The 27,193-nt window shown below is 37.5% G+C and overlaps 1 protein-coding gene across 1 annotated transcript; it reads right to left on the bottom strand.

The window, feature by feature from the left end:
• Nucleotides 1-1,793: 1,793 nt before the first annotated feature.
• On the bottom strand, nt 1,794-22,585 carry LIPI (lipase I). Its single transcript, XM_009915330.2, has 10 exons — nt 22,391-22,585; nt 18,856-19,232; nt 17,128-17,236; nt 14,543-14,644; nt 12,994-13,083; nt 11,675-11,842; nt 9,982-10,074; nt 6,310-6,421; nt 5,757-5,930; nt 1,794-2,117 (listed from the first exon to the last, which is right to left on the bottom strand). The coding sequence occupies exons 1-10, from the start codon at nt 22,437-22,439 to the stop codon at nt 2,015-2,017; spliced, it is 1,377 nt and encodes a 458-aa protein (XP_009913632.1). The 5' UTR covers nt 22,440-22,585; the 3' UTR covers nt 1,794-2,014.
• Nucleotides 22,586-27,193: the final 4,608 nt, after the last annotated feature.

The raw sequence follows: 27,193 nt of genomic DNA, 5'->3' as shown, positions 1-27,193 counted from the left end.
GCTGTGGTAATAAACAAGCACTCAGTTCCATTACTGGAAAGAGCAGTATATCTACCCTTCATATTGCCAATCTAGAGCTAACACAATTTCATTACCTTTTTCCAGACATTAACTGGCAATTGAATACCTCAAGCAAAAATAAAAGTTTATAGTCAAAAAAATCATATTCATACATCAGGTCTTCTCAGGATGACATAAAATCAATTAAAAAAGCGAGTATATAAAGCAAAAAAATTTAAAAAAACATATAAAAATATAAAACTTCAGAGAAGTCGTAGAAAGCAACATTAAAAGGAAACTTAAGAGGCCATTTGACACATTTCTATGCCTGAACATCTGTGTCACCCATTGAAAGATTCTAGTTCGATATTTGAAAAATACTCTCCGGTCTCTATGCTTTCTTAAAGTGATGAAAGAAAGAGGTATTTGGAGGCAAGAGGATGAAAGAAAGGAGTCTTAGAGACATGTAAAGGGGAAAATAAGCTTGATGTGAGCAAAGCTGGACAAAAACCTGCAGAACGAAAACAAGCAGAATAACAGCAGTTTGAAAAAGAGGAGAAATAAAAAAATCCCTCCATACACATGCATATAAGCAGACAAAAAAATTTTCTGTATATCTTGTAATGACTCCCTCACAGGAAAGGAACAAAGACGGATACAATAAAATGATGAAGCTGAGTAACACACCACCTGAGAAAACATATGGTAATGTAATTGCCATTTCTATAAAATATTTTTTTAAAAGTCAGTCCCTGAGCAAGTCTGTCCACAGTTCTGTATTTTTTTTGGTGTGTCTAGACAAGTAAAACCATGTGCAATGGCTGGTTCAGAGCGCCACATGTACTGACCAGCATGCTGGAGCTGCTGCTTGCAATGAAAAGGGCAAAATTATAATTTGCTTTCCCTTCCTCAGGCCACTATCTTTCTTCTAACCCAGCTGTTTGAGTTCCAATAAAATTTACAATTCATATGTTTTGGACATCCCACTCCGTTGACATCCAGATGAAACTGGTTAATACGTTAAACCAAGTCGAGAGCAGAGAGCAGGGGCATAGGAAAGAAAAAGATAACATGCATAGGACATATTTACACTAGCAACCAGGGTTAAATACGTAAAAAAAAACCTTAAAGAAGAAAAATACACATCTGTTCTTCAATCAGTATCATCAGGAAAGGCAATCTGCCATCGGAAAACCATTTTCTGAACTGGAGGAGGAAATCTTTATGGGCTTACTCCTGTTCACATTCAAGTAGGTGAAAAGCTGTCATCAACCTCAACCTGAGCAGCAGCTCTAATACCAAGAAGCCCAAAGAGAAACAGTATGAAAATGCATTTATTTAATCTTTAAGTTATTCTCTTTAGAATTACTTCATATCTGAAACATGGCTGCCCTGTTCCTACCACAGCTTTAATACAAAAAAGTCTGAATGGTTGCAAAAATATTCATCTACGATGACCATAAAGATAATTGATGTAAATAGCAAATTTACACAAGTGCTCACAAATCTTGTTGGTCTAGTTCTCAGACTGAGACATTATAAAATGAGAAAAATGTGAATTCATTTATCCAATGAACACAGCACCGCAACTGTTCTGTGTTAGATCTGTAGATCACATGTATAGTATATTAAATTCACTTAGTAGACAGATAAGTATGTTTCCATGTAAAAGCCATTACAAATAATAGCTAAATATATGTATGACTTCACAAATAATGTGCAAGGATTATGCAAATAATTAATATTTAATTCAGTAGTTGCTTCACTGCTAACAAATAATAATGAGTAGACCATTTTATGTTCTCCACCATAATATATTTACTTTATTCAAATTTCCCACATACACAGATATCTGAACTTTTCAATTATCTTTTCACTCTAAGGCACTCAGAACAAGTAATGCATATTACCAGGTAGACTCTTGAAAATAAATCTAGTTTATCTCATTTCCTTTCTCATTGCACTTTTTATCCTGCGGGAGAATCAAAATGTCACTGCTGTAAGAGAAATTAAGTTAGACGCTCTCGCTTTGTGTAACCCTCTCTGGACAAGGGATTGGTTTGAAGGTCAGTTCAGTGTTCTCCATCAGTACAAAATCATATCTGCACAGCTGCAGCCTACAAAAGTAGAAAAAGAAAAGATGTGCACAACAGAAAAAGTTAACATTAATAGAAAAATATTTAAGTATTCAATTTATTAAACCTCCAGTATTTACCACCTCTCAGAGCCAGTACTCAGGACAAGAAGAAATGCCTTCTTGTCAAAGTTTATGCCCTATTTTTATGGATCACTAGAATTGTTTTGCCAGACTGTGGAAAAAAAAGAAGAAACCGGGACACCAGCTCGATGATGCAAAGCGGCATGAGTAAGAAATGTATAGCATTTAGCTGAAATATGGAGACGCAATACTTCATCCATTAAAGCTATTAATCTGCATTTAAATTAATTATTTAGAACAATGGCCCAAGAACAATCCAATTCCTGTTAACACTGGGCCTGAATAGTTTATTTTGAGTTCCCTAGGTACGAAAGTTTCTCTCCTTTCATTCCGCAGAGGAAAATAGAAAACCACATCATACTATCTTGTAACTCTTTCAGTTGCAACAACAGCATATACAAGAAAGTTTCATGCAAGAGATTAATTTCTCATCTAAACACCTAGAAAACTCAGAACTACATAATACTACATGAACACATACAGAGGTCACAAACCGAGTCTCACACACAAAATCTTAGTTTTTGAGGTCAACATAGATGCTCTGCTTTTTTCGGGCAGAGACAGGTCATAGCTCTGCTATACATAAACGATGAGAGCTGGTTTGAACAGGCAAATGACTAGCATACCGTCTGATGGCACCTCTAAGGCCATACAAGCTATGATAGTTATTCTATGTAAAATTATCTTCTATATTGCTCTGAACTCACAGCTGTGGCTATACAAAACAATCCACCTTGGACTGGGATGTAGTGTACAGCAAAACAGCTAAAGGAAAAATTCTGAGAAAGACCATCCCACCAGGCACTTCCATTGTTGCCCATAAGTATGAGATTTCCAACCACTCAAGGCTCCACCTCTATGTATGTGAAAGGACTGTTGGATTTCTATATAAGATCTGAGGTCTTTTCAGGTACCCACAAAGCTAAGACAGTAGATTTTATGGCTAAGAAGATCAAGATAATTTCTGGTACCCTGTATAACACAAAGCATAGAATTTCATCCAGTCCATCCACAATTTATTTTGCTTTAAATGTAATGGTTTACCATTGTATTATTTTTTTGTAGAGGGACATAAAAGCACACATATTGTAAGATTATTATATGCATCCATTTCCTGAGCTGACTTTCAGTATGTCACATAACAATACGATGCTGCATTTTAGTACATTTGCAACGCAGTAGCAAAACATGTTAGTGTAGCCAGTTCTCCAACAGAATTTTTCACTGATGAGCACTAGAAATAAAAACACACAGTTTCCAACTTATTGTGTCTCATTTGAAGTGCAATCTGTGTAACCTTGTAATTATTGAGTACCAGGAATGTCTTACAGGAAAGTAGCCCTGAGTGAAGAGCGGGTTCTCCAGTTCACGGACAAGGAGCAACACAAAAAATTTTTTCCGTTAGGTGAAGCTTTCATAATCCCACACCCTGTGTGGCTTCTCTGCTGTCTACTACATAGGAAGGGCCTGCCACTCTCTCTTTTTCAGTAAAAGTATTAATAAGGTCTTCTTTTTTGTTACTCTTCTTCTTGTTTTTGTTAAAATAACAAAGGTGTCTGGGCTAAGAATCTTTGAGACCTTGACCTTCTCCATCAATTGAGTTTGAATTGAGTGACAGGTTCAAAACCTTTTTGGGAGAACCAACACACAGTCAGGAAAGCTTTCTGGTTTCATAGGTGAGCAGAAATTATTTATCTCAGAGACCAGAAGAAGAGGCTGACAATTATATGTACCTTTTTAGCATTTCCACATTCACACAATGTCTGGGTGAATAATGGACCAGCCCAGTAGACAATTGTTAGTGACATTGCCCCAACTCCCAATGTTTTCTATTAACCCAGATCTGGGGAGGCTGAGACTCCTATTATCTTTTATCTCTGCACCTGTCCCCTGGTTTGTACCTACTACTTTGTTATATGAATAATTTAAATATTTTAACGTAGTTTCTAGTTGATTACCCTGTATTCAAGTAATTGGTGTAATTATATGTAACTAAATAAAGAAAATATAGGTAGTTATAATTACAATAAGCAATTATTTAATTATACCAACCAGTAGTGTTGTAACAGCTGCATTTAAATTACCTTCACATGCTGATTCAATACACTATTTTTCCATTGCTATCTAAAACTATCTATTGTGCCTATGTGATGCCATCTGATGAGGCTCTGTACGAAGGACTTTAGTGGATCCTATGTTAAAGCAAATCAAGTGCATCTTACTTTAAAATTAAGAATAGTAAGAGTAACAGGAATGAAACCTCAAAACTAAAAAACTTCCTTATTTGCTAGATCATTATCTGAAAAAGTCTTGAATGATGGTAGTCCTGCATGAAATGTATCTTCTGATTTATCACCACTGAGCTGGGAAAAAAAATTGCAATATAATTTAGAGCTTCGACTATCTCTCAGCACCAAATGCTTTAAAATAAAATCATGCCTATTCACCTGAGAGCTTGAGACTTGCGGCCTTCAACAAGTTAATAAAGTCTAATGCGTATACATTCTGGGGTATTATTTTGATTACTGAGTGTTCTGTTTCTTCCTAAAGTCTCTCCCACCTATCTCCTCCTCTTTCCCAGTAAATATGAAATAGTAGAGTAAGAAGGGTTCATAATTTTTACAAAGTATCGTATCCAATTCCTACTAGACTACTCTCATACACCAAATCAGAAAGCCTTAATTGTTATTTCTCAAGTTAATGAAACATACTGACTTAAGACTTACTAGTATTGTAATAGTATTCCCACCTTTATTAGGTTTTGTTTTAAATCTGACTTTGTTGAATCTGCCTTTCATGTGAAGGAAATAAGCGTAACAACTCTGAAGTACTCTTGCTATTCCTGGCTATTTCTTATCTACTCCATGTAATATGTTATTTTTCACAAGATGCAAATATAAAATTATTTGCTAGTTTTATTGTACAGGTAATTCTGGAGATATTAAAAAATGAACATATGGCAATACTGCTGAACTATTTAAAACCAGAACTAATTAATAAAAGCTTACTAATGACAGTTAATTATCAAAAAAGGGGATGATTTCATTTTAAGTGTAGGCAAGCGTATGCTGTGTTTTGGTCTTGGAAGGTCTTCACCTTCAGCAACAAGACCAAAAACCTATTCCAGTCACACAAGTAGCTGAAGTGCTCCATTTCATATCTGAGTGTGAAAAGTTGTATAGGGAAACATGATTAAAATCAGAAAAGTGCTTAACAAAATTTATCTTCTGCAAGGGAATTTAACCATGCAGGTGTAAGTCAGGCTGGTGTATGTAAGTGGTCCTTGAAAACCCATTGTGACCAGAGAGCAGCAGCCTGCTGTAACAAGCAGCATGCCGTGTAGTTTACATGTACAAGGGTGCTGTGCACTAAATGTTAATGTACAGAGCAGCTGTTCCACATGATAAATTTTGTCCTAGGTAGGATGAGAAAGATTTAGGAATATGTGATTAAAAAAGCCAATAGAAGGAAATACATATTTCTGAGGAAACATCCTGAGCAGTTCAGTTGATACACAACTTTGATACATGACACTTACCTTTCTGGATTACTAAGTGATTTCAGCCTCATCTGGAGAATCCTAAGCTTGTGTTTTGGGCCTATTAAAGTCTTCGTAGAAAAGGTCAAGGAAATTTTTGATATTTTGTCAAGGTCTTGGTAAAATCCATTTAGTATTTTCACTCTTTTATATTGCTGAAATGTCGAAGCTTCACTAGAGAAAAAATATTATTTCTAGTCAGAGTTTTGTTAGCTAAGTAATATTTATTATTGCTAAGCATTATCATTTAGGTCAGAAATCTTGTAAGATGTATCAACTGTGAACATTCAGAACAAGGACATCTAGAATTGGATTCAAACCAGTACCATGCAGGGATCTGGGCTAGTTCATAAATGCAGAGAGGATCATTTCGGTGTGAAGAGCATTGACTCTGATGCTGAGCCATAAACAGGAAAAGGAGCTGTGGCCAAGCGTTAACAACCTCAAGACACTTTTTCAACTTACAAGTTAACAAGTTAAAAGGTTTAGGAAAGGCATAAAATTAGTCCTATAAAGTGATTAAAAAAAAGATTAGGCACAAAGTACAACATACCTATTCATCTCAGATTCTACTGTGTTTCCAGCATAGTCTGTTATTTTAATTTTAATGAAACCTCTCCTAATGCTTTTATTCCAGGTAATAATATCCAGTAAGTAGTTGTACACTGTAAAAAGCAGTTGGAAATAATAAGAATCAGAGAATAACCTCAACAGGATACTGTTGTTATTATCATCCTGTTTAAAGTTTTCACTGGTTGATCATAGGAGTAGTGATTCTTTTAAGTTACCAGCTCAAAGCAGAAGAACAAGGTTGTTGACAAAACCTAGCTTCTACCAAATGGTTATTTGGAGTTCTGTGTAATTAGTGTATCATTTCCTCCAGTTCTTACATGAAAAGGATTTGCATCAGAAAGCTACCATCAGAATTAAAATGAAGAGTTTGACCTGCCTAAGGAACAAAATCAAAATCGAGCCCTAACTAGCACCTACAGGTGTTGGCAAGCTCTGCAAAGAGGGGATATTTGAGCTACTAGAGTAGCAACACTATCACGTAACCCACAGAACTGACATGTCCAGAAAAAAGCTGAGGTACATCGGCAGGGAGAGAGGAAGAACAACACTGGCACAAGCTCTGTGTATAGGCAAAGTGGGCGGTTAGCTAGGTGACCAGATTAATCAGGTGGTAAGAACTGAAGAGAGACATTATTCCCATGCCTTGCTTGCCCAGCCTGAGCTGGTGCAGCAGTACAGGTCCTCCAGGCACCCTTCCTTCAGAGAAGTCAACCTGCCAAAAGCTCTGTGTGGCTATGAGGTGGTTTAACCTCAGCCGGTAATTAAGCAGCTTCTCACTCACTCCCCTCCCTCAGTGAGATGGGGAGAGAATCGGGAAAAAAGTGAAAGTTGTGGGCCGTTTAATAGGACAGAAAAGGAAGGGAATAATAATAGAATATACAAAGCAAGTGATGCACAATACAATTGCTCACCACCCGTTGAACTGATGCCTAGCCAAACCCTGAGCCATGGTGCTCCCAGGGCAGCTCCCCCAGTTTACATACTGGGCATGACATAGTATGGTATGGAATATCCCTTTGGGTCATTTGGGTCAGCTGTCCTGGCTGTCTCCCATCCCAGTTTCTTTTGCACTCCCAGCCTCCACTGGCAGAGCAGTATGAAAAGCTGAAAAGTCCTTGAGTTAGTATAAATACTGCTTAGCAACAATTAAACTATCAGTGTGTTATCAACATTCTTATCCAAAATCCAAAACACAGCACTAAACCAGCTACGAAGATGAAAATTAACTTTATTCCAGCCGAAACCAGGACAGGATACTTAGAAAAACTGCATGGGGACGACTGAGGAAGAGGAGAGGGATCTGACTGCTTTCCCATGCTCCAGCCCCTTCTCCCCCTCCCCTGGGGACCCATGGCCTCAGGAAAACCGGCTGGGTACCTGGGACTGGCACCTTCCATGCACTGGCATGGAGAAGAGCTGCTCCGCTGTGACCTCAGAAACCCTGACCTGGCCTTTTACTGCACTTCTGTAAGCATCATCAGTACTGTAACTACGCCATGGCTACCCAGAGGAAACACAGTTTAGCTACTCCCAAAGTAAGGAAGCCAAATCAATCTTTTTTTTGGCATGCTGCTTTTTAACATTCTCTCCTAAAAGACCAAGCCTCACCTCTGTGAGACACTGAAAGAGTTAATGTCTCAAACATTGTGGTGGGGCAAGTTCTGCTTAAGGACTAACTCTGCATAACAAAGAACTCTGCCTAGCAAGGAACCCCGGGTGAAGAGAAGCCCATCAGCAACAGGTGGGGGAGGGTGTGCAGGAGGGTGCACAGCTCCTAAAAAGACACAAACTGAAGCCCCAGGTGTGCGAGCCCACCGGAACCGACCACCCAGGACTGGTGAAATCTCTTTCTCTTCTCTTCTCGCTCCCTTTTGCTTTTCTGTAATCCCTAGACCTCATCCCTTTAGACATAAACCGTTGACCAAGTCTGGGACTAGGAGCGGATCCAGCTGCCCCGGGGTCTTCTCTGAGAAGGAGTCTAGAAAGCAAGGGGGGTCTGCTCTGAACCTCGTGACTCAACAGGAGGGCTTTCCTTATGGTCTGCCCTGAACTGATTCCCAGATAAGCAAGGCCTGCAGTATATGTTTGGTGATGCATGGTTAGCACATGTTACCCAGTTTACTGACATAGTTTCATGCCAATTTTTGTTGTGAGCATACTAATTTTGGTGGTGAGCAAATAAAAATTTAGTTTTGTGAGTTAAAGGATCCCTGGTGTTATTTCACCTTAATCCTGACCTGGGACTCAGTAAACCTGAGTCATCACCCTGAGAAATTGGGATGTGACACCCTTGTATAAAAACTTGTCCTGCTCAGGTTTACAGTCTCACTTAGTTTTAAGACCGCTTGTTTTCAAATATCTAAGAATTAAAATAATGCTTTAGTTAGTAAATACCCTCTTTTTCAGACTGGTCTCATAGACTTGTTTTTCTACTTGACTTTGCATATTTTCCCTTAAATTTATGGTGTCGTTACAATGTTTCTTATTCCTCTCCACGTGTCTCCTCCTATGTTTGGTAACATTTCTCCCCTTTTCTCTCTTCTACCACCCCGTCTCAGAATACTATACATCATCTTTTCCTTCTGCAATGTACTCTTTCCATCATCAGGATTCTGCCTGGCTGATTTTAATGTGTGTGAGAGTGAAAGCAAAGCCATATTTTTTCTGCTGGAAGAATGAATGAGGAGAAAAGAGCTAGTGGCCTGTGCAGTCTTAGAGAGCATGGAAGAGCAAAGTACAAGCAGACAGGAGCAGGGGAGAACAGAGGTAGCAGATTTACATTGAGCTTGAAAGACCACTGGGAATAGGAGATATGTTGTGTAAAAATCCATCCATCACATCTTTGTTAGCCTCTACGTGGCCCTTTGGAAGAAACAGTGATGTAAGTAAGCATGATTACCACTATAAAAAGAGATATTCAGTCCCTGATCACAAAACTTGTCAAGATGATGGAAAAAGCTAATTGGAAAACTTGAATGCCCTGTAAGTCTATCCCCATGCCCCAAATCAAAGAATCTTAAACATAACTAATTAGAAGCGTGCACTAACATTAGCTTATGGCAGTAAAGTCTGTTAGTAAAAACAAATTGGAGGAGAATTTAAACTGGCCCTCTACATGGATAGTAGATATGGCCTATGCCGTGTCATGAGAATTCATTCCCATAGAATATAACCCTGAAACAGTCAGCTAAGTTTTCCCTCTACTGTTTTACTCCTAGAGAGACATAGACTTCTAAAAGCTGGAGTAGCTTTATTTGACTGTGGGGTGCCTTCCTCCTGGGGTGCAACACAGAGGTGTGTCTTCTTCTGTCCCCCATGCAGGGCAGTCTCGTTTCCCATTTTTGCTCTCTGAAAATGGCAGCAATGGTCCCATCTAAGCAGATGCTCTCAGTCCAGCTTTTTCCCTGTCACTAGATTCTCATTTTATGGCTTCCTTGTCATCTTAGCAGTCCATCCCATTACTTTTAAAGTCACATTTCTTTTTTCAGTTCATGTATGGCTTACTTTTCTGCCACAAGCTTTCTTCTTCCTCCACTTAGCTTATGGTTTATTACAGCATTTTACACAGCAGCTAACAATAACTTTCTACTTTTAACATGCTTCACTCCAGATCAGCTAACACAATTTGTTATGTATGTATTCAGTCACTCACTGCAGAATGGGTCTTGGTCTGAGGTATCAAAATAAGCTTTCGTTGGTAAACTCTTTGGGATTAACAGTGTTTTCCATCTATCAGCATAATAACCTGAAATCCAAAGTTTAAATATTTTATTTCAGACATTTAGCAAAATCATGTTCCACATAAAAACTACAGAAAAGAAACTCACTCAAAGTGACAGATTTGGCTTTAATTTTCTTAAATATTCTCTGAGAAATTTAATTGACTTGGAAAATGCAGAAATGCCCTAAGTATAATAGAATGAGGTATGCAAGTATTTCATTCTTCTAATATATTAGTGTCATTAAAATTGTCATAAAATAATAGTCAGAATCTATTTAGTCTAGAGAACTACTCCAAAAATTAGCACCTATAAACTACTGCAGAGGTAATAAAAACTAACCCGCAAAAGTAGCCCACATATTTGAAGAGAACAGTTACAGAACAGCTTCACATTAGGTAAAATTTATTCCATTCTTTTTTGAATCATTAAAGTAAATATTTTTAAACCCTCTAGTCTATAACTGTGGATAGTATTTAATAAAATGTTAGATACTCTGTAAATCTCCTAAGCTTATGTATGTAATGTAGAAAGAACTTTTGGTTAATATAATTCTATGCTTATTGTCTCTGGAGCTTGATAACAGTCCTTGTTCCTAAAATGGCTGATCCTATTCTTTCCCTCTTGATTTCTTTAGCTAGACTGGACAAGGAGACTAGTTCCAGGCTGCAGAGCTGCCACTGCAAAGCAGTAAGCAGGAAAGCTTGCACTAGAAGGATGCTGCTTATTCTCTCAGTTCCCGGATTCAGCTGCCTGCCATTTCCTCATAGGCTTTATGGTTCTTAAAAAAAATTTTTAAAAAGGGTGGAAGCTGACTTTTAAATATTTCTCCACCTCTAGCTTGGGCATTCTGTGTAAGTGCATCAGATATGGCTACCAACCATGCTGGGGAAGTCCTGGAGTCTTTCTGCCCTAATAAAAGGTCCCATTATTGTTGCGTTTTGTTATAAAATAGCATATAGATCTGTTTATCTATGCTTTTTCTTCAAACCTGATCTAACTAATGTAGGGTGTACATCCTAATATAAGGATATAAAAAAGACAAGGTACAAATTGAAAGTTAACTTCTAATTAAATATTCTTAAAATTTCATTCTTAAGAAAACCCTGTCAACTAGGAAATGCTCACACTATTGTAGCTCTTTTCAAACTGTCCCCAGATCCTCTCTAAAAGCAATAAAACCCCAAACAACTACACCCCCTTCCAGATAAAAGCTTGATTCCAAAAGAAGAGCCAGAGAAACCATGAAGTTGCTAGAAACATTATTCCTCTTAAACAAAAACCACAGGTATTCTGGGGATGATGACACACTGTGAAAGCCTAAAGTGATGAACTAAGTAGAAGCAGTTTCTCTGTAGAAAGGAAATACAGTAAGAATCTGTTTCAGACTGGAAAGCATAATAATCAAAGATTAGGAACATTCAGCACCTGTGTCTAACAGATAACAATAAAGCAAACAAAGCCATAAACTTAAAAATACTTTAAACAGTATGCAGCTCTGCACGTGATCAGTCTGCAGATCCCTTAACATGATAGTACAGGTCTCTGGAGTAGCCATAGGAACAGTTAGTCTGGATTTCCCAGAAAAAATCTCACCCACCCCAGAGCAGATACCGTAACGCTTACCCAGTACTGGACAGGACATTGGCTGGAAAGCTTCACAATCAACACATTTTCCTCTTTTGTAATCCAAGTAAGAGTCGCAAGGGTATGTTATTATGTTGCACCTTCTCTTCAAAGATGATAAGAAGAGGAAGACAGATCTTTGATGGTCACACTTAAAATACTGAAGACCTTCAGGAAAGAAAAACCAAAATATACAAAGAACATGTAATCATTTTTCTTGATGAAAGAAAAGGTGTTATCAAAGTAATCCCATTTACCTGAGTCATTCTTACTAGCCATGTTTTTATTCTCTGGTTAGTTGACCACTAAGTGTAAAAAATGGATGCGCACACACACAAAAAGGAGCAATTGAAGACTATTTTGAATATTACAGGTACAGACAAAATTCTACAGGGTTTTATATGTAAGAAATAGTCTACTAAGTCCTATCAAATTTACAGAATTTTTTGTTATAAAGCATGAGTCTGAGTTAAAATTTGCCTTGTTGCATCCAGTGCAGAATGTTTTGGCAGAAAAATTGCTGTGAGGAATACTTCAGAGTTTCTTCTCTTGAGTTTTCTGGGTAATAAATTCCCTCCTTTCCTAGCAAAACAAACTGTGAGAATTGTACAGATGACGATGATCCTGAGTCTTAAGGGATTCTTCCGTACTCACAGGCACACACATGGAAGCTCTATGCTTTTGCACGAGCTCTAATTCATAGCAGCACTGTGCAGATTAGTAATAGAAATGTAGATAGACATAAACATATCCAAAAAGAGTAAACAAAAAAAAGGGCAGCAACCTTGCCTAAGATTTATAGAGGTTGAAATAAGCAAACTTCTGCAGCAAAAGATCAAGTTGTAAAATTGTTTTCATCCTAGAGCTTGAAAGACCTGTCCAAAACCTAGTTCATCATTGCCAACCAGGAGTAACCTAAGACACAGTGAAGCCTTGAAACCCTTGCCTTCCACGTCATATGGAAGTGATCCTGTCCAAACCACTTGGACACAAACACCTTCCCCCATGCCTAGCCATATATAAACACAGAAGAATAATGATCACTATATGCAGATTTTTATGTTTAAATTAATAATTCCATCATTCCAATTATAATAATATGGTGGAATATGTATGCATACAGGAAGATCTTTATTTTAAAAAAAGATGTCAAATGTCTTTGTTATTTCTCATTTACTGAGTGGGGATAGACAAGAAAGAATACAACGCCCTCTGCTCCCATATTACTGAATATATGCACTGTCCATTGAATTCAGTTTAACCTTTTTTTGATTTGATCTCAATCTCTTTTCTCATTAATTGAACACATTTTTATTTACCACTGAATACTGTTTGTGGACAACCAGGCTGATCCATTCCTCCATTTGGATAGAAATCAATGGTTCCTAAAGGCTTCTTGAAACCTAGTGCTAAAGTAAAAACATCATGAATCAATAAACCATAAACAAAATTATGCAGTCAATTAGTTATCATTACATTCATTACAAAATAACAAGGAGGTCTTAAAGATAATTTTTGCAATTATACTGTTCTTCTGTTCTGTAAAGGGAAGTCATATTATGAGTTAAAATCCATGGCTTTTTTCTTTTTAAGAAAATTATACACATGTAAAATGCTGTACACAAATGTATACAAGTTTGTGTAAGATTCCTACTGCCACAAAAGAAAAAGGAAAGAACAGAAGCAACTATTCAGTATTGTAGCAGAGACATTATGTGCACAAAGAAATTTAGGAAATTCATGTTGTCTCCAGCAATCATAATTCTTTCTCAATGTAAAGTTCATTAGAGTAAGATTTTTCCTTTTTTTTGCGTGTGACATTGGATTCTGAGCTGCACTAATATAAGTATCAAGGTAGAAAAAAATCTGTATCTGTCCTATAAAAGACCCTGGGTAAGATTTAGCTCAATCTGACCTACCTTTCTTCTTACCACACATTATCTTCATTTACATAATTGGAACATTACAAAAATTGGTATTTTACAGCTTCACATATAAATTTATATGGTAAAATGCTTAACTTTTAATATTATTAAAGAAACCGATGGGAAAACTACACAAATAATGGGACATGTGTGCTAGGTTTGAAAGGTTTACTCTAGGTTTTGAGAAAAAAATTAAACCAGATTATGTCATGGATGAAGCAGAGTTTGTAATGTACTTCATTTTAACCTTACAGTAAAGTGATTTAGAGTTTTAAGCAGTGGATCTGTAGTGTACTATCGTGATACAGCTGAGACTGGCTGTCTCAGAAGGGACTAATTCAGTGATAATCTAGTGCCTACGACCTCTATGTTCATACACACTAACACAGCAAAAGGATGTTAATGCTAAACTATTTTGGAAATAGCAGTATCATAAATTAATGCAATAGGCATTCTTTATTCAATGTGCAGACTTTTTTTCGTATTCAGAAGGAATACACTATAACAAACAAGACATAAATGACAGTGATGTAATTGCTACTTTGCATAAATATTAAATGGACTCAGGATTACACAGTTACCTACATATGCCTTCAGTTAGCTGTTGGACATAAAGGTTATTTCAATATTTTCAGGTTCAGTCATGAAACTTCACTTGCTCAATAGCATAGCTACTCATGTTTGAACTGAACAAAACAGCCCATCATTGCTTAAGTCATTAGCAAAGTTGAGTTTCAATTTCTTGATGAGTAGGCATAATGACATACAGTATGATTTAAAAAGTATAGACATTGTTAGAAAGCAACAGCACAGGAATCTACCTGATAGCATAAAATATACTTCTGCAGTACTGCTTGGATATTACTGAAATAGCCTATACCTTCTCTTTTGCTTTCCTGCCTTTCGTCAAGTTGAAATAGGAAAGTTAAGGCTATGTCATTACCATCAGTGTCTGAATGGATTACATCAACAAATTGTGCATCAGTACGATCCAGTCTCCCCTCTGGTGGTTCTCGAGTGAATGAAGGGCCCGCTGGATCCAGACCTAAATGAAAATAACACCATAATTACAAATCCTGGGGTCTGTGTCTACAGATATATACAAGATGACATTTAAGCATTATTCATCAATGACTCTTCATTTCCCTGTGATGATAATAAAAATAAAAACCAGCACTATTCTTCTCAAGTTTCCATAACACAAGACTAATCAACCCAAATCTTTGAATTTCTCTTTCTCCCTAATTAGTTGTGTTCATCTCCCAGTTCTCCAGCTGAATTATAAACCAACAGCATTAGGGATCAGGAGAATTAATTTTGTCCTTTTTGCCAGAAAATACCATACCTATTATGTACTTTAAAAAAATGAAATGCACAACACAACTACTCTTACCACCAGAAAAACAAGATGAAGATATCTTGGATGGAGACAATTTCAAACATGCCTCAGTCATTTTATCTGTTGGTGTTGACATTAACTTATATAAAAACAATTGTTACATACAACTGAGTGAAATACTAGTTTTTGACCACATATTCCTGAATTCCAAACCTGAATGAGGTTTGGAAATCTTATACTCAAATCAAAACTCAGCTAATACAAAAGAGATTCCAACTGAGATCCACAAAAAGCACTTTATATCAAGGAGGAGGGGATTTGGGTGGCAAAGTATTTGAAGTATAAATGCTGCATATTCTCATTCATTTTAGGGATAGGGAATTATTGTTGTGCAGCCCTGAAGCCTGATAATTTTTAAGATGGTAATTTCTGTCCTTCACAGGGAATTGAAATTGTTAGCTGAGGTTTGCTTTGCTCCTATTTTCTTGACAACAAAAGCACAAAGAGGGGAAAAGAAAAAGCAGCAAAGACAGAAAATACAACTGTCAAGGCAAAACTTATTCCTACACTTAAATGACTCCTAATTACATTCTCACTGACTGATAGACAGGGACAGCGTATGATCTTAGATTATCCAAATTTGTATTATGATTTAACCGGCAAATGTGCTTTAAGAACTAGTCTAGGAAGGTTCTCTCTCAAGATCAAGATAACCATGACCCAAACTACCACAGAGAATCACGGAATGCCAGGAATTCACATTCATAGTATCCCTAGGTGACAAAGGTAGTTGGTTTAGTCCACTAACTAGTTTTATACTTCCAAAACCTCCAAACAGTGAAGAACACAATATTTTTTTCTTTTTTTAATCTCATTTTTCCAATATCTGTTTGGGCCACTGGCTCAACTTCTTTGAAAGAAAAGTACCAAAGCAGTTACATAAGAGATTATGAGCATTGTGTCTTTGGACTACTCAGTCTTTCCCTTTATTCATCCATATTTGTAATTATAAGAGGTGATTGAAACATTTCATATAATTCCACTTAACTGTGAGCATCTGAGTTCAGAAATTACATGGACCTACTAGCTCCCAGTTACTGTACAGAGAGAACACAGACCTGCTAGCCTAGCTTTGCAATCAAGGCTATCCCCAACCAGTGATGCCAACAAACTCTAGGAAATGAGTATTCTTAACCAAAAGAATATAGCTGGAGCCTAGCAATCACACTCATAGAAAATGCCCAGACTTCCAGATTACTCTATGAAAAGGGGAGGAGTCTCTAACTCACTCTCTTAAGGCTGGCTAGTGGCTCCTCTTATATTTGGGGAAAAAAAATTACTTAAGTTCTCTGCAAGAGAGGGTTTGGAGCTATGAATCTCAAGGAGAGGTAACTGCCTCCTTTCAGCCTGAAAACAGCTGCTCTCTTAGATCCTAAACACTATCAGGATCCAACAGTCTCTTCTCCCCTTAGCACCTTTTCTGACAGCTTAGTCAGCTTCCTTCTCAACATGCTAGGTGCAGTGAGTTTTGCTCTTTCACCGCAAGAAGTATCTGAAGCCTGTGCTCTCAAATCAGCATTTGGATTCTGCCCTAGGAACCAGCATCTAAAAGTTAATCCTAAACTTCCTGCTGTCCTGAAAAGTGTACGCACATGAGGGTACTCCAGTGTTCACTGTATGCACCACTCCCACAGACGGCAATGCTAATGATGAAACAAGTATGAGGTAAAATTTGCAGTATCCATACACATGTTGCACACCTGATCTAAGCTCCCTGTACAAGATAGCTCAATGTACTAAAGCCTACACCAATATTCAGATACCTCAAACTGAAATCCCTGTGCCTGATTCCAAGTGGCCTGACCAAGAGCTTTTGAACTTCCCTTCCCGGGGGACCTGACTTGCTCCGTAAGGTAGCACATCATTTAACTTAAATGGCATTTGGATGTAGCACTCAATTTCCATTTAAGGGACTAGAGGTAAACAGGTTGGAATTTCAGCTATAATTTGTCCTGAAGGCAGATTTTCACAATTTTCTTAACTTCTATCAGGGATACATTTTTCCTTGTGTATGTTACTAAATAATCAGTTCTTATTTGTCAACATTTCAGTGCTAGCATCTATGTGATTCACAGCTATGACAATACAAGGTACATTAGAATATGTGTATCGGGATTAAAAAACCTTACCTGTAATTCTGCCAAGTTTGCCATTATACTTCTGGCCAACAAAACCAGCTATATGAGCCCCAAGACTAACTCCAATCATATACATAGAGTCAAGAGAAGCTCCATCCACCTATCAGAAAAAAAAACAAAGTCACAACCACACACACGGTTAACTGAACAGACATCAGTAGACTGATTTAACTTTCACTTTTTGTCTACAATCTAACTTATATCTCTAACTTTAAAAACAAATGGAAATTACGAAGTTCTTTTCAGTTTGCCATTCCATACTAGTTAAACAGTGTAGTAATTATGAATTTCTTTGACTAGAAAAATGTTAAAAAAAAGAAGCTTGAGTCACATTTCTTCCAAAATGTCACACTAGTTAGAAGGGGAGCAGGGGAGGGAAGAGGAAGACATTTACCAGATACAAGAAAGATGAACCAAAACTAGGAACTAGGGAAAAAAAAATCTCTCCCTGCTTTATCCTTCCACTAAAATAAAATAAAAACGTAATACCACTAACTAAGACTTATGCCACAGAACTGCTGAATAATGGTGCCAAATGCACACCTGCAGGAAAGCCTTAAGATGCCTGTTCTACAAAGTAGGCAGTATTTCAAAAAAACAGCCTTCTAAAGAACTCTGAAACAGTATCAGCAGACCTGTTGGAATCTCTGCAAAGTGATGGGACGATATGTGGGACCTGACATATTAATGTGTCTCAAAATGAATTAACAAAGGTGTCAGGACTGCTTGCAAGTATGAAACCAATAGCTGTGGGACACATGTAAGCCACCACCATCACTTCAATGGCTCGCACAAGATCAGCCCAAGCATGCCCTGCTGTCATTGCTTTGCCAGGAAGATCTGTAACCAGCAATTAGCCAAAAATCTGCATCAAGAGATTTGCAAAATACTTTGGATTGGAGACTGTTCTTCTAGTCCTATTTTATTTTTCTATTCCATAACAATAAATTTACTGTCATAATTACAAATTGTTATCACTATATCTAGTCCCACAGGACAGACTCAGAGAGGCTTTCTCTTCTTTCACCTCAGCCTTTCTCAGAATGCTGGGGTTTTTACTCAAATTCCATGTGAATATTTTCTTACTGCACAGCATTCAAAATTTCTGAGAATGGTTGGGAAAAGAAGTGTTGAGAACAGAAGAAAAATCAAGTGATAAATCTAACAATGGCATAAATGAGATGATAACACATTTTGTTCATTTGATTAAGCAATAAATCTAATGCCCAGTTAAGACCACTAGCATCACAATTGTTTCAGCAGTTCCCTCTAGAATCAAGAAGTTTATATAATTTTGGAACAAATATTTATATCTCTGTCAGTGATTTCTTTTTCATTTAAAATCTTTCATTATAGTAGTTTAATAATAAAAAGTAGTGCAATGTTTTGTAAAATTTTAATGCTGCATACCATTTGAACACCTCTCACTTCACCTCCCCACTGCTGCATTCATTCTTTCCAGAAGACCTAAAACTTCCAGCTGGCTAAAGAAATCAGATGCACTCTCAGGCATACTTTAGTGAAAGGGAAACAAAAACTCAGGTGAAGTTAAAGATATGCAGTAATAACTGCATACAAATTTAGTAAATACTTTGGTAAAGAAATGTCATTTGATAATGTTTACTGGGCTTTTTTTCAGACGTATTTTAAATACATCCCACTCCCACTCAAACTATGCTATTTAAACTTATTCAGAACAGATGCAATTCTCTGCCTTACCAGCATCTGGTCAACATAGTTCTTCAGTATTTCTGCAACTTTTCTGCAGTTCTCAACAGCAGTTATGTAATTCACAGTTGTAGCACCACGATTCCAATCAACTATAATGAGATTAATATTGTCTGAAGACAGTAAAAGCTCTTTTATGTCACCTAGCCATGCTGGTGGAGATCCTGTTGGTCTGAAGCCATGAATAACAAAGACAATTTTCTTGGAGGTATTAAGGTACTGAGATGCAGTAACATTGTGTTCGATGAGTCGCTCAGAACAATTTGGATTTTCCTTTGTGTATAGCAGTAGCTGGACTTTGAGTTCTGTTCCAGACAAAGCATTGCCTATATTAAGATCTGTAAATTCAGGACATTTTTCCTCCTCATCTGAAAAAGATGAAAATGTTAGACAGCCATTTGATGAGTTAGACCACCTGAAATACCACCTTTTCACTTTCCTTTCCACGTTTTTCCACTAGAAGTAAAGAACTTCCATTTCCTTCACGCCAGACCTTTGCAATGAGGTGCCAGAATGTGCACTGAACAACAAGGAAACAGTTTAACTAATGACTCTGCAGATATCACTATGCTCCTCTGAACCCTTCAAATACAAAATTAACCTTGTTGTTAATTAACCTAGTTGTTCTTGAACAATATATTTTCTCCATAACAAGTACAAATTAGCAGTCAGTGTTGAGAAGATACTTTGCATAACCATCACATTTAGGTTCTCAGAATTTTTTCACAACTAGTGTGCGTTGTATAAACAGGAAGACCAATGTGGTTGTTTCTTCCTCTTTTGGCCAGGGTGTCAAAGTTGCCAATCCTTAGGCCTTATTGTTTAATCTAGCAATAAGAAACAGTTGCCTGACAGTACAGGATGACCCAGAACCCTTCTCTAGTTTTGGATAACCATAAGGACACCATTACCAAGAAGCAAAGAAAGAAGAAACAAAAGATCCTGTTCTGGGTTTGAAAAAATAAGAATCTGTAAGGTCAGTGTACATAATGGCACAAGAAAAACTGTAGTATTTAGCATTTCTGTACTCTGACAGTTCTGCTATACAAGGTTAAGCTGTAGATCAGTCAGGATCAACAAGAGGATGGATATTTTCAAAAGAGCCTAAAAAGACTTAACTTTTCCCCTGTGTGCTTAGCAACATCCAAAGTTAATGCTTTAAGAGGTATCCTTTGGCTGCTGAGGTCATATTGTGTGGAGAAGCCACTTCAGGATACTGGGCACAACACCAACACCTATCACAATTCTTCTGTATGGCCTCTTCACCTTCACTATGGTGTTAGCTGTTCTATGGCCAAAGAAATTTGGGCCTATCTCTTGACTTCTAGTGGGCTACGCTGCTTTACACAAGGCTTTTGTCTGATATTTGAGGGCACCTTTCTCAATTTTTCTGTCATTAACAACTTTATAAAACAAGTCAACTTCTAGAAAGCAAAAGTAGAAAGAGAAATAGTGCCTACTCTGTTCCTTTAAAAATCATTTAAAAAGTAACCTGAATTTCTCAGAATTTTTGAGTTAGAGGTGAGGCAGTCCTAGCTCTTCTCCTTTTCCCAGCAAGCAGCTAGCAGGCAGAACCAAATCCACCACATTTGCATATCTGAAATGGACAGCAAGCCCTCACCAGTTTATAAAGCTGTGAAGGGCAAGTGCGGGGGCATTGCAAGGTCTCTGAAAAATATATTTGATACTATAGTGCAGATCTAAACAAAGCTAAACAATGTGAATTACAGCACTTAAGGTGCAGTAAAGATGCGGTAAAGACACTAAAGACTCTTAATTCACTTAGGGAACAAGATCAATCACCTCTAGGCCAAACCATGTATCTACAGTGACTAGATCGGTCACCTCTGAACTAGACATCACAAAAAATAATGGATATTTGCAAACTGGAGCAGGGTTGAAGTTACAGAGTGTTAGAAATGGCCTGAAACTTCCTGTCTCAAATCAACCAGACAAAAGTTTTGTGCCTATCATCACCTTATGACAATAGTACAATTACTACAGGTGGGAAAAGTTAGAATTACTTGTATTTCAAAATAAATCTCACTGTTCTCCTCATTTAGACACTGAATAATTTAGGTAACTTTTACTGAGATTACTGGACAGGTTATTAACTAACTAGCAATACAGGAAGAGGACTCATTTCATTGCTCAGACTTATCCAAAAATTGATCTGAAACTGAGAGCTGTTCGGCTGCAGTTGCTTTGAATTTAATGAAAATAATATTAAAGAACCTGGGAAAATGTCATACATGTGTCATGATACTGAGATGTTAATAGAATGTGTCACATTTAATCTCTAGTTTTCATATAATGATATATGATGATAAAAATAGAATACAAATTCTATTACACAAATGCCATATACAAAGCTAAAATGAAAAAAGCCACTTGATTACTACAGCTATTCAGATTCAAAGCTACAACATGAAACTCTTTCATTTTTGTCTAATACTGTTCTTAAATCCAAGTTTAATGACTGATCCTTATAATTCACTCCTACATATCTAATATATAAAAGATTCATGCTAAGATATTGCTGAATTGTTCCTCCATATCCATGTAAATGTTTTGATTTCTCATCATTTGATTTGTAGAAATAACAATTAATTCTTCTAAAGCCAGTAGAATGACAGTGACATAAAACAGAGACACAGTCTGGTCCATGGAAGTGAGAATCTGTCACAAGGAAATTATTTTAACTGACGAAACCTATTTACTAGCTGGTAAACGTTAAAGGGAAACAACTCATTTACTTATGGCTGTGAAACGACAGCAGTTATTCTTTGAAAAGTAAATAGACAAAAAAGAAATTATTATGGCTTTACTGTGGAATTAGATAAGTACCATAAAAAGATTTATAGAGGTAATACTTTGAATTGTTTAGCAAGGAGTCATTAAGCAGAGGTTTTTCAAACTCCCATTTCTGACTGATTACTGGAAGGAATACCCAGCTGCCCTTTCTGCACACTTGTGGGAGTGCTCACATACACTTTTCTGTACAATCAGAACATACTGATAGGTGTTGGGGTGTTACATATGCAGTTTAACTCAGTTAATATACAGTTTTAATTTTTCTGTGTACCTTTGTAAGCATTGTAAGTCTCTTCTGTGGTTGAAAAGGGAAAAATCTTAAGTGCACACTGACTTTTCTGTAACTAAATTTAAAGCACAACATGTAACTTGAAAACCTGTCAGCGTATCAAATCAGCAATAAACAATAAACTTACGTTAATATGTTAAAACTATTTCACAATTACCGCTTTACTTCGTACAAAGTGCACATACCTGAGTGTGCAAAGTGCAGCCAGAGATAAAGTATCTGGCTTTGTTCTATTTACTTTAAAATGAAAACCTACATCTCAGTTTCAAGGTGATCGAATTCTCTTTACTAATCATCTGCTCCATTAGGCATAATTCACAAGATTTAATCTTTTGTCCAATTTAAATGAAGGAATATTCATTTTTTAATGCTTGAATAAAAGCCAAGAGAGTACATTGCAAAGAATAAGCTAATGGTTCTTACCTGATTTCACCCAGTATATCAAACAGATGAAGAAACACAATTTCAGCATGTGGAAATGGAGAAAAGCAGTACGTAATATCCACAGACAAGTGGCAATTTGGGTGTTTCCTTACAGTATGCTAGATTTCTAAACTAACAGAATGTCACTAATGAAGTAAGTGACATATAGAGTAGGAAGCAGAAAGCAAAGCTGTATTCAAGCTTCTGCAATTCATGGCTCCTCCTATTGAATGACTTCACTAAGTAGGGTGGTTTCTGGTCTTTAAGGGTTGGGACTGTTTTTTAATCTATTTCCCTCTCTCTTTGGCTATCAGCACGTTTACATGTAAGCAATCGATGTTATATATTACTGGCAACACTGTTACATGTGTGGAATTTAGGAAGCAGAGTAACTGGAGGTACATTGCATTAGAGACGCACCACATGTCTTTTTAAGTGTGTCAGTCAACTGCAATTAAATGCACTGAGGTGGGCAAAAGAAACTTGGAACAAAAAGTCATTCTGGTGACAGAAGGATTTTTCTGGAAGAACTTGAAAATAATTCTTAGAACTGTACCTCCATGGATTATTTTTGCACAAAATTATCTTCTGAGCTTTTTCCAAGGAGTCATTCTCTAACCTAAATCCAGAGGAGGTCTGTGAAAGTGTTTATATGGGAGTCAGATGGAGCTTAGAGCCCCACAAATCTCACCCAGACACTGGCTTGCTGGGTGTTTTGGGTGTGTAACTTAACCTCATTCCTTCTGTGTCCCCAACTACTAAACAGGTGAAGAAACATTTATTTTTGTGAAGCTCATTTATTTACAAACCAATTCACTGGGTAAATATAAGAGGACAAGCTTCAGTTTCTTGGAGTTCACTGTGAGGTGCGGAGGTAGATAAACTCTGCATTATTCAAGTGAGACGTCTGGATGCTCAGTTTGCCTATATATAGCCCTCAATTATTTCCACTGCAGGGGAAAGAAAAACAAACCATAACCACTCAAGTATCGGAGATGCATCCCAGAAATTTTTTTTTTTTTTTTCATAGTGTATCCTTCGCAGGGCTTCTAAACATAAAGTCGAGGTCTCTTTATTTTCCATCCACAACAGTTAAGGGGGTGGGGGTGTGTGTTTCATTATATACTTTTAAGTGATGAGTCTTTTCAGCTGGCTTTATGATTCTAAGCAGCTCAACAAAGCTGTGCTACACAAGCCCCTGCAGCAGATAGCCTTCAGGAAATCTCAAAGTCTTCAAGGCCTTTTCCCCTTTGAATGCAGCCACAAGGAGAAGAAGATGCAGTATGTCCACTCATATGAAAATCGACTCAGCTTAACCAGTGACCTTTTATTACTTTTTTGCTTCCATTTCTCAAATTTGTCACCCTGTTCTCAATAAAGTTCATTAAGGCAGCTCTTGTTCCTTTGCATTCCGTCTTCATCTCAAATCTTTGACACTTCGTCCAACTATTATTATAAAAGCACAGACCTACTGACATTACATATTACTTAGATCAAGTAATGGTTCAGTGTCAGTTTGGCTCTTTCCCCTCTCTACTTTTTAATATAGATTGTTATTATAACTAAAACTTAGTGTACTCAAGCAACCACCAGTTAGGCAGCCTCAGCATGCACTCAGTGTGGAGAATGCATTCAAATACAAGTTAAAGCATGGAGAGCTCAACACCACTGAAAACAAATTGGTAATAGCCCCAGTAAAATATCTGCCATGCTTATCTAAGAACCAATCACCTGATCTTAGAAGAAAAATCTTACGTATGTGCCTTTACATATACCTAATGCCACTAGCTGTGAATAAATACACACATGTTCTTTTACACATGAATGGGGAAAAGAAAGGAAATTTTAAGTTCCCTCTTGAACTGAAAACCAGTAAGCCCAGCTCACATGTAAGTAAAGTACAGTGCTACCCATGTTGGTATAACGACCCATGAAACAGTTTTAAAGCCCTCTGAAATCAGTCTCAGGAAAGGACTCCTTTACTATACCAATGCCCAGAAAGTTTAGTGGTATTTATTGATCAGGATGTTGAACTCACCTCTGTTGGACTCACCTCTCTGTCATATGACAAGGGAACTTTGTTCACCAAGTGGCACTTATGCTACTTAGAAATTAATAAATCTTAACTACTGTTACTATTTACACTGTAGTTTCTACTGACATCCCACTGTCAGGTAAATCCTTCAAGGATACCCTGATTTTCAGGTACATGGTCACAAACAGATGTAAGACCCTTAAAGTTCATCTACTGCCCATCCTGCTTTGCTGCATATTGTTATGTCAGCTGCTTTTCTCACACTGAAATTCAGTTACCTGCTCCGAAAGAGCTTTACGCAAACCAGTGGAGGATGCTGGCACTGCCTCTTCGGCACTTGGACTGTGTCCCACAGTGGTGAGGACCATAGGAGTTGTACCTCCTGAATGAACCCCGATGCTTTTGGGGGAGCCCACAGTCTGCCAGCTATTAAAACCCCCTCGAGACTGGCCAAATATTCAATTTGAAAAAATATATAAAAACTTCATTTTATTACAGTACAAGATTATGACGATTTACAGGAAACAGAATGGCACTTTTACAACTCGGTTTACCCCCAAAGGTTTTGATAAAATAACAGCTAAAAACATTACAGCACGGTTTTCAAGATTAAGATCGAATTCTTACTCAAGACTTGATATCCTGAACTGTGGTCACATGTAAATGTATTTCCCCTTCTAATCTTCTCTCTACCCACAAGGATTTTGTAATCTTGGGGAATCCCATTCTCATAACAATTGCCTTAATTCTCATTTCTCTTATGAATCAAGCCACTTCTCCAGAAAAATTTCTCTCTAACCGCTAGTTAAGGGCGCTCCTCCCTTTCAGGCAAGACGAAATCACAGCGGCTTTTGCAATGCGTTATGTTTAACTATGAAAAAAAGCTGCCTAAAGATTACAAAGGCAAAAACCCTGACTGGCTTGAAGAAATTTGAGACTTATTATGTATTCTACACTGAGGCTTGTAATTCCTGTAAATTGATAATCCCTTTACTAAATAGACTTGACAAGTCAGTAGCTAAGACTCCATTAGAAAATAATGGGCATTGAGACAAAGCACACCAACTACACTTGGGAAAAAAAATTTTCTTTAATACTATTTTTCACATTGCTGTCATCAGGATGACTTCTGAAAATGTGCTCCTTTGTAAAATAGCACTTGAAAAATACATACTGAATGTTAAATGTGCATATATGCTTGAAACCTGTTTGCAGCAACCATGCAACAGCGGGTTATAACACAGGTATAACTTCAGCTTTAAATACACCTGTATTGACCTGAAGAATAAACAGTCGGATCCCATTGGGATTTGGATTGGTGTAAAACAGGGTGATCCAATGTCTCTAATTTTATTTAACTTAACCTGTGGAGCCCCTGCTGTGTAAGTTAGAGGAGGAAGGATGTAGGTTCCAACGCTGCTTGAAAAATATAACAGCTATGGCTTTTGCAGACGACTTGGTACTGCTGAGCAGATCATGGGAAGGAATGCAGAAAAAATACTGAAAATTTGGAGGTCTTTTGCGATCTAACTGGCCTCAACACAAGGGGAGAAGTGCCATGGCTTTTACATTAAGCCTACAAAAGATTCATATATGATCAATGACTGTCCTTCATGGACAATTAACAGCACTCCTCTCAATATGACTGAATCTGGTAGCTCTGAGAAGTACCTGGGCCGTTACATGGACTGGAGTATCAAAACCAGAGCTACTGGAAAAAGTGAAGGGGTGGTTGCAACAGATTGGGAAGGCTTCACTGAAGCCATTTCAGAAAGCTGACACCTTGGAAGGATATACTATTCTGTGATGGATTTACTTAGCAGACCAGGCCGACGTAAAAGCTACGTACCTGGAAATCCTGGATTTGGCAATTCGAGCTGCCATCAAGGAATGGTTACCTCTACCAGCATGTACCTGTGATGCCATCCTATATTCCAGCACTGGGGGTGGAGGCCTGGGTATTACCAGACTCTCGGGGTTGATCCCTAGTGTACAGGCTCAAAGACTACACAGAATTCCGCAGTCTTTGGATGAGACAATAAGAGCAGTCATTCGACAAGAGGGTATTGAGAAATAATTTGAAAGATTATGGATCGCAGCAGTAGGAGATAGGATAAAATTCCAACAATTTGGTACCCTAAAGTGGTCATGGTGATTTTGAAGGAAGTAGGCAGTGAGCAACCAGTCTTGGAATGGGAGATATCTGCTCCAGAAATAATCTTTCTGAGGCCCTGTAACTGGCAAAACCAGGAATTTGTGAATTGGACCAAGCTGTTATCCCAGGGCTGTGGAACTTCCAACTTTGAGAAGGATAAAATCAGTAACAGCTGGGTTGAGTATTACAGAGGCATTCCCCACAGAAAGCTCATTACGGCATTACAGCTAAGAGCTAACATCTACCCCACAAGAGAATTTTTGGCAAGGGGCAGACAAGACACTCAGATTAAATTTTGTTGGCACTGTCAGGCAGAGAATGAGACCTGCTCGCATATTATTGGATACTGCCCCGCAGTGCAAGACGCTAGGATTAAGAGACATAACCACCAATTGTTGGTGGATGAAGCCAAAAAGAAAGATTGGGCAGTATTCCAGGAGCTGCTGCTGAAAGATGAATAAAATTAATTATACAAACCAGACCTGGTATTCGTTAAAGGAGGTCAGGTCATTGTAGTAGACATCACAGTTAAGTACGAGAGTAAATCAACATCTTTGGCAGATGCAGCAGCAAAGAAAACAAACACCAACATCTTAAAGATCAAGTTGAAGAA

Source organism: Haliaeetus albicilla, chromosome 6 (assembly GCF_947461875.1).
Source record: "Haliaeetus albicilla chromosome 6, bHalAlb1.1, whole genome shotgun sequence".
Taxonomy (NCBI): Eukaryota; Metazoa; Chordata; class Aves; order Accipitriformes; family Accipitridae; genus Haliaeetus; species Haliaeetus albicilla.
This window is presented reverse-complemented; position numbering and strand designations above follow the sequence as displayed.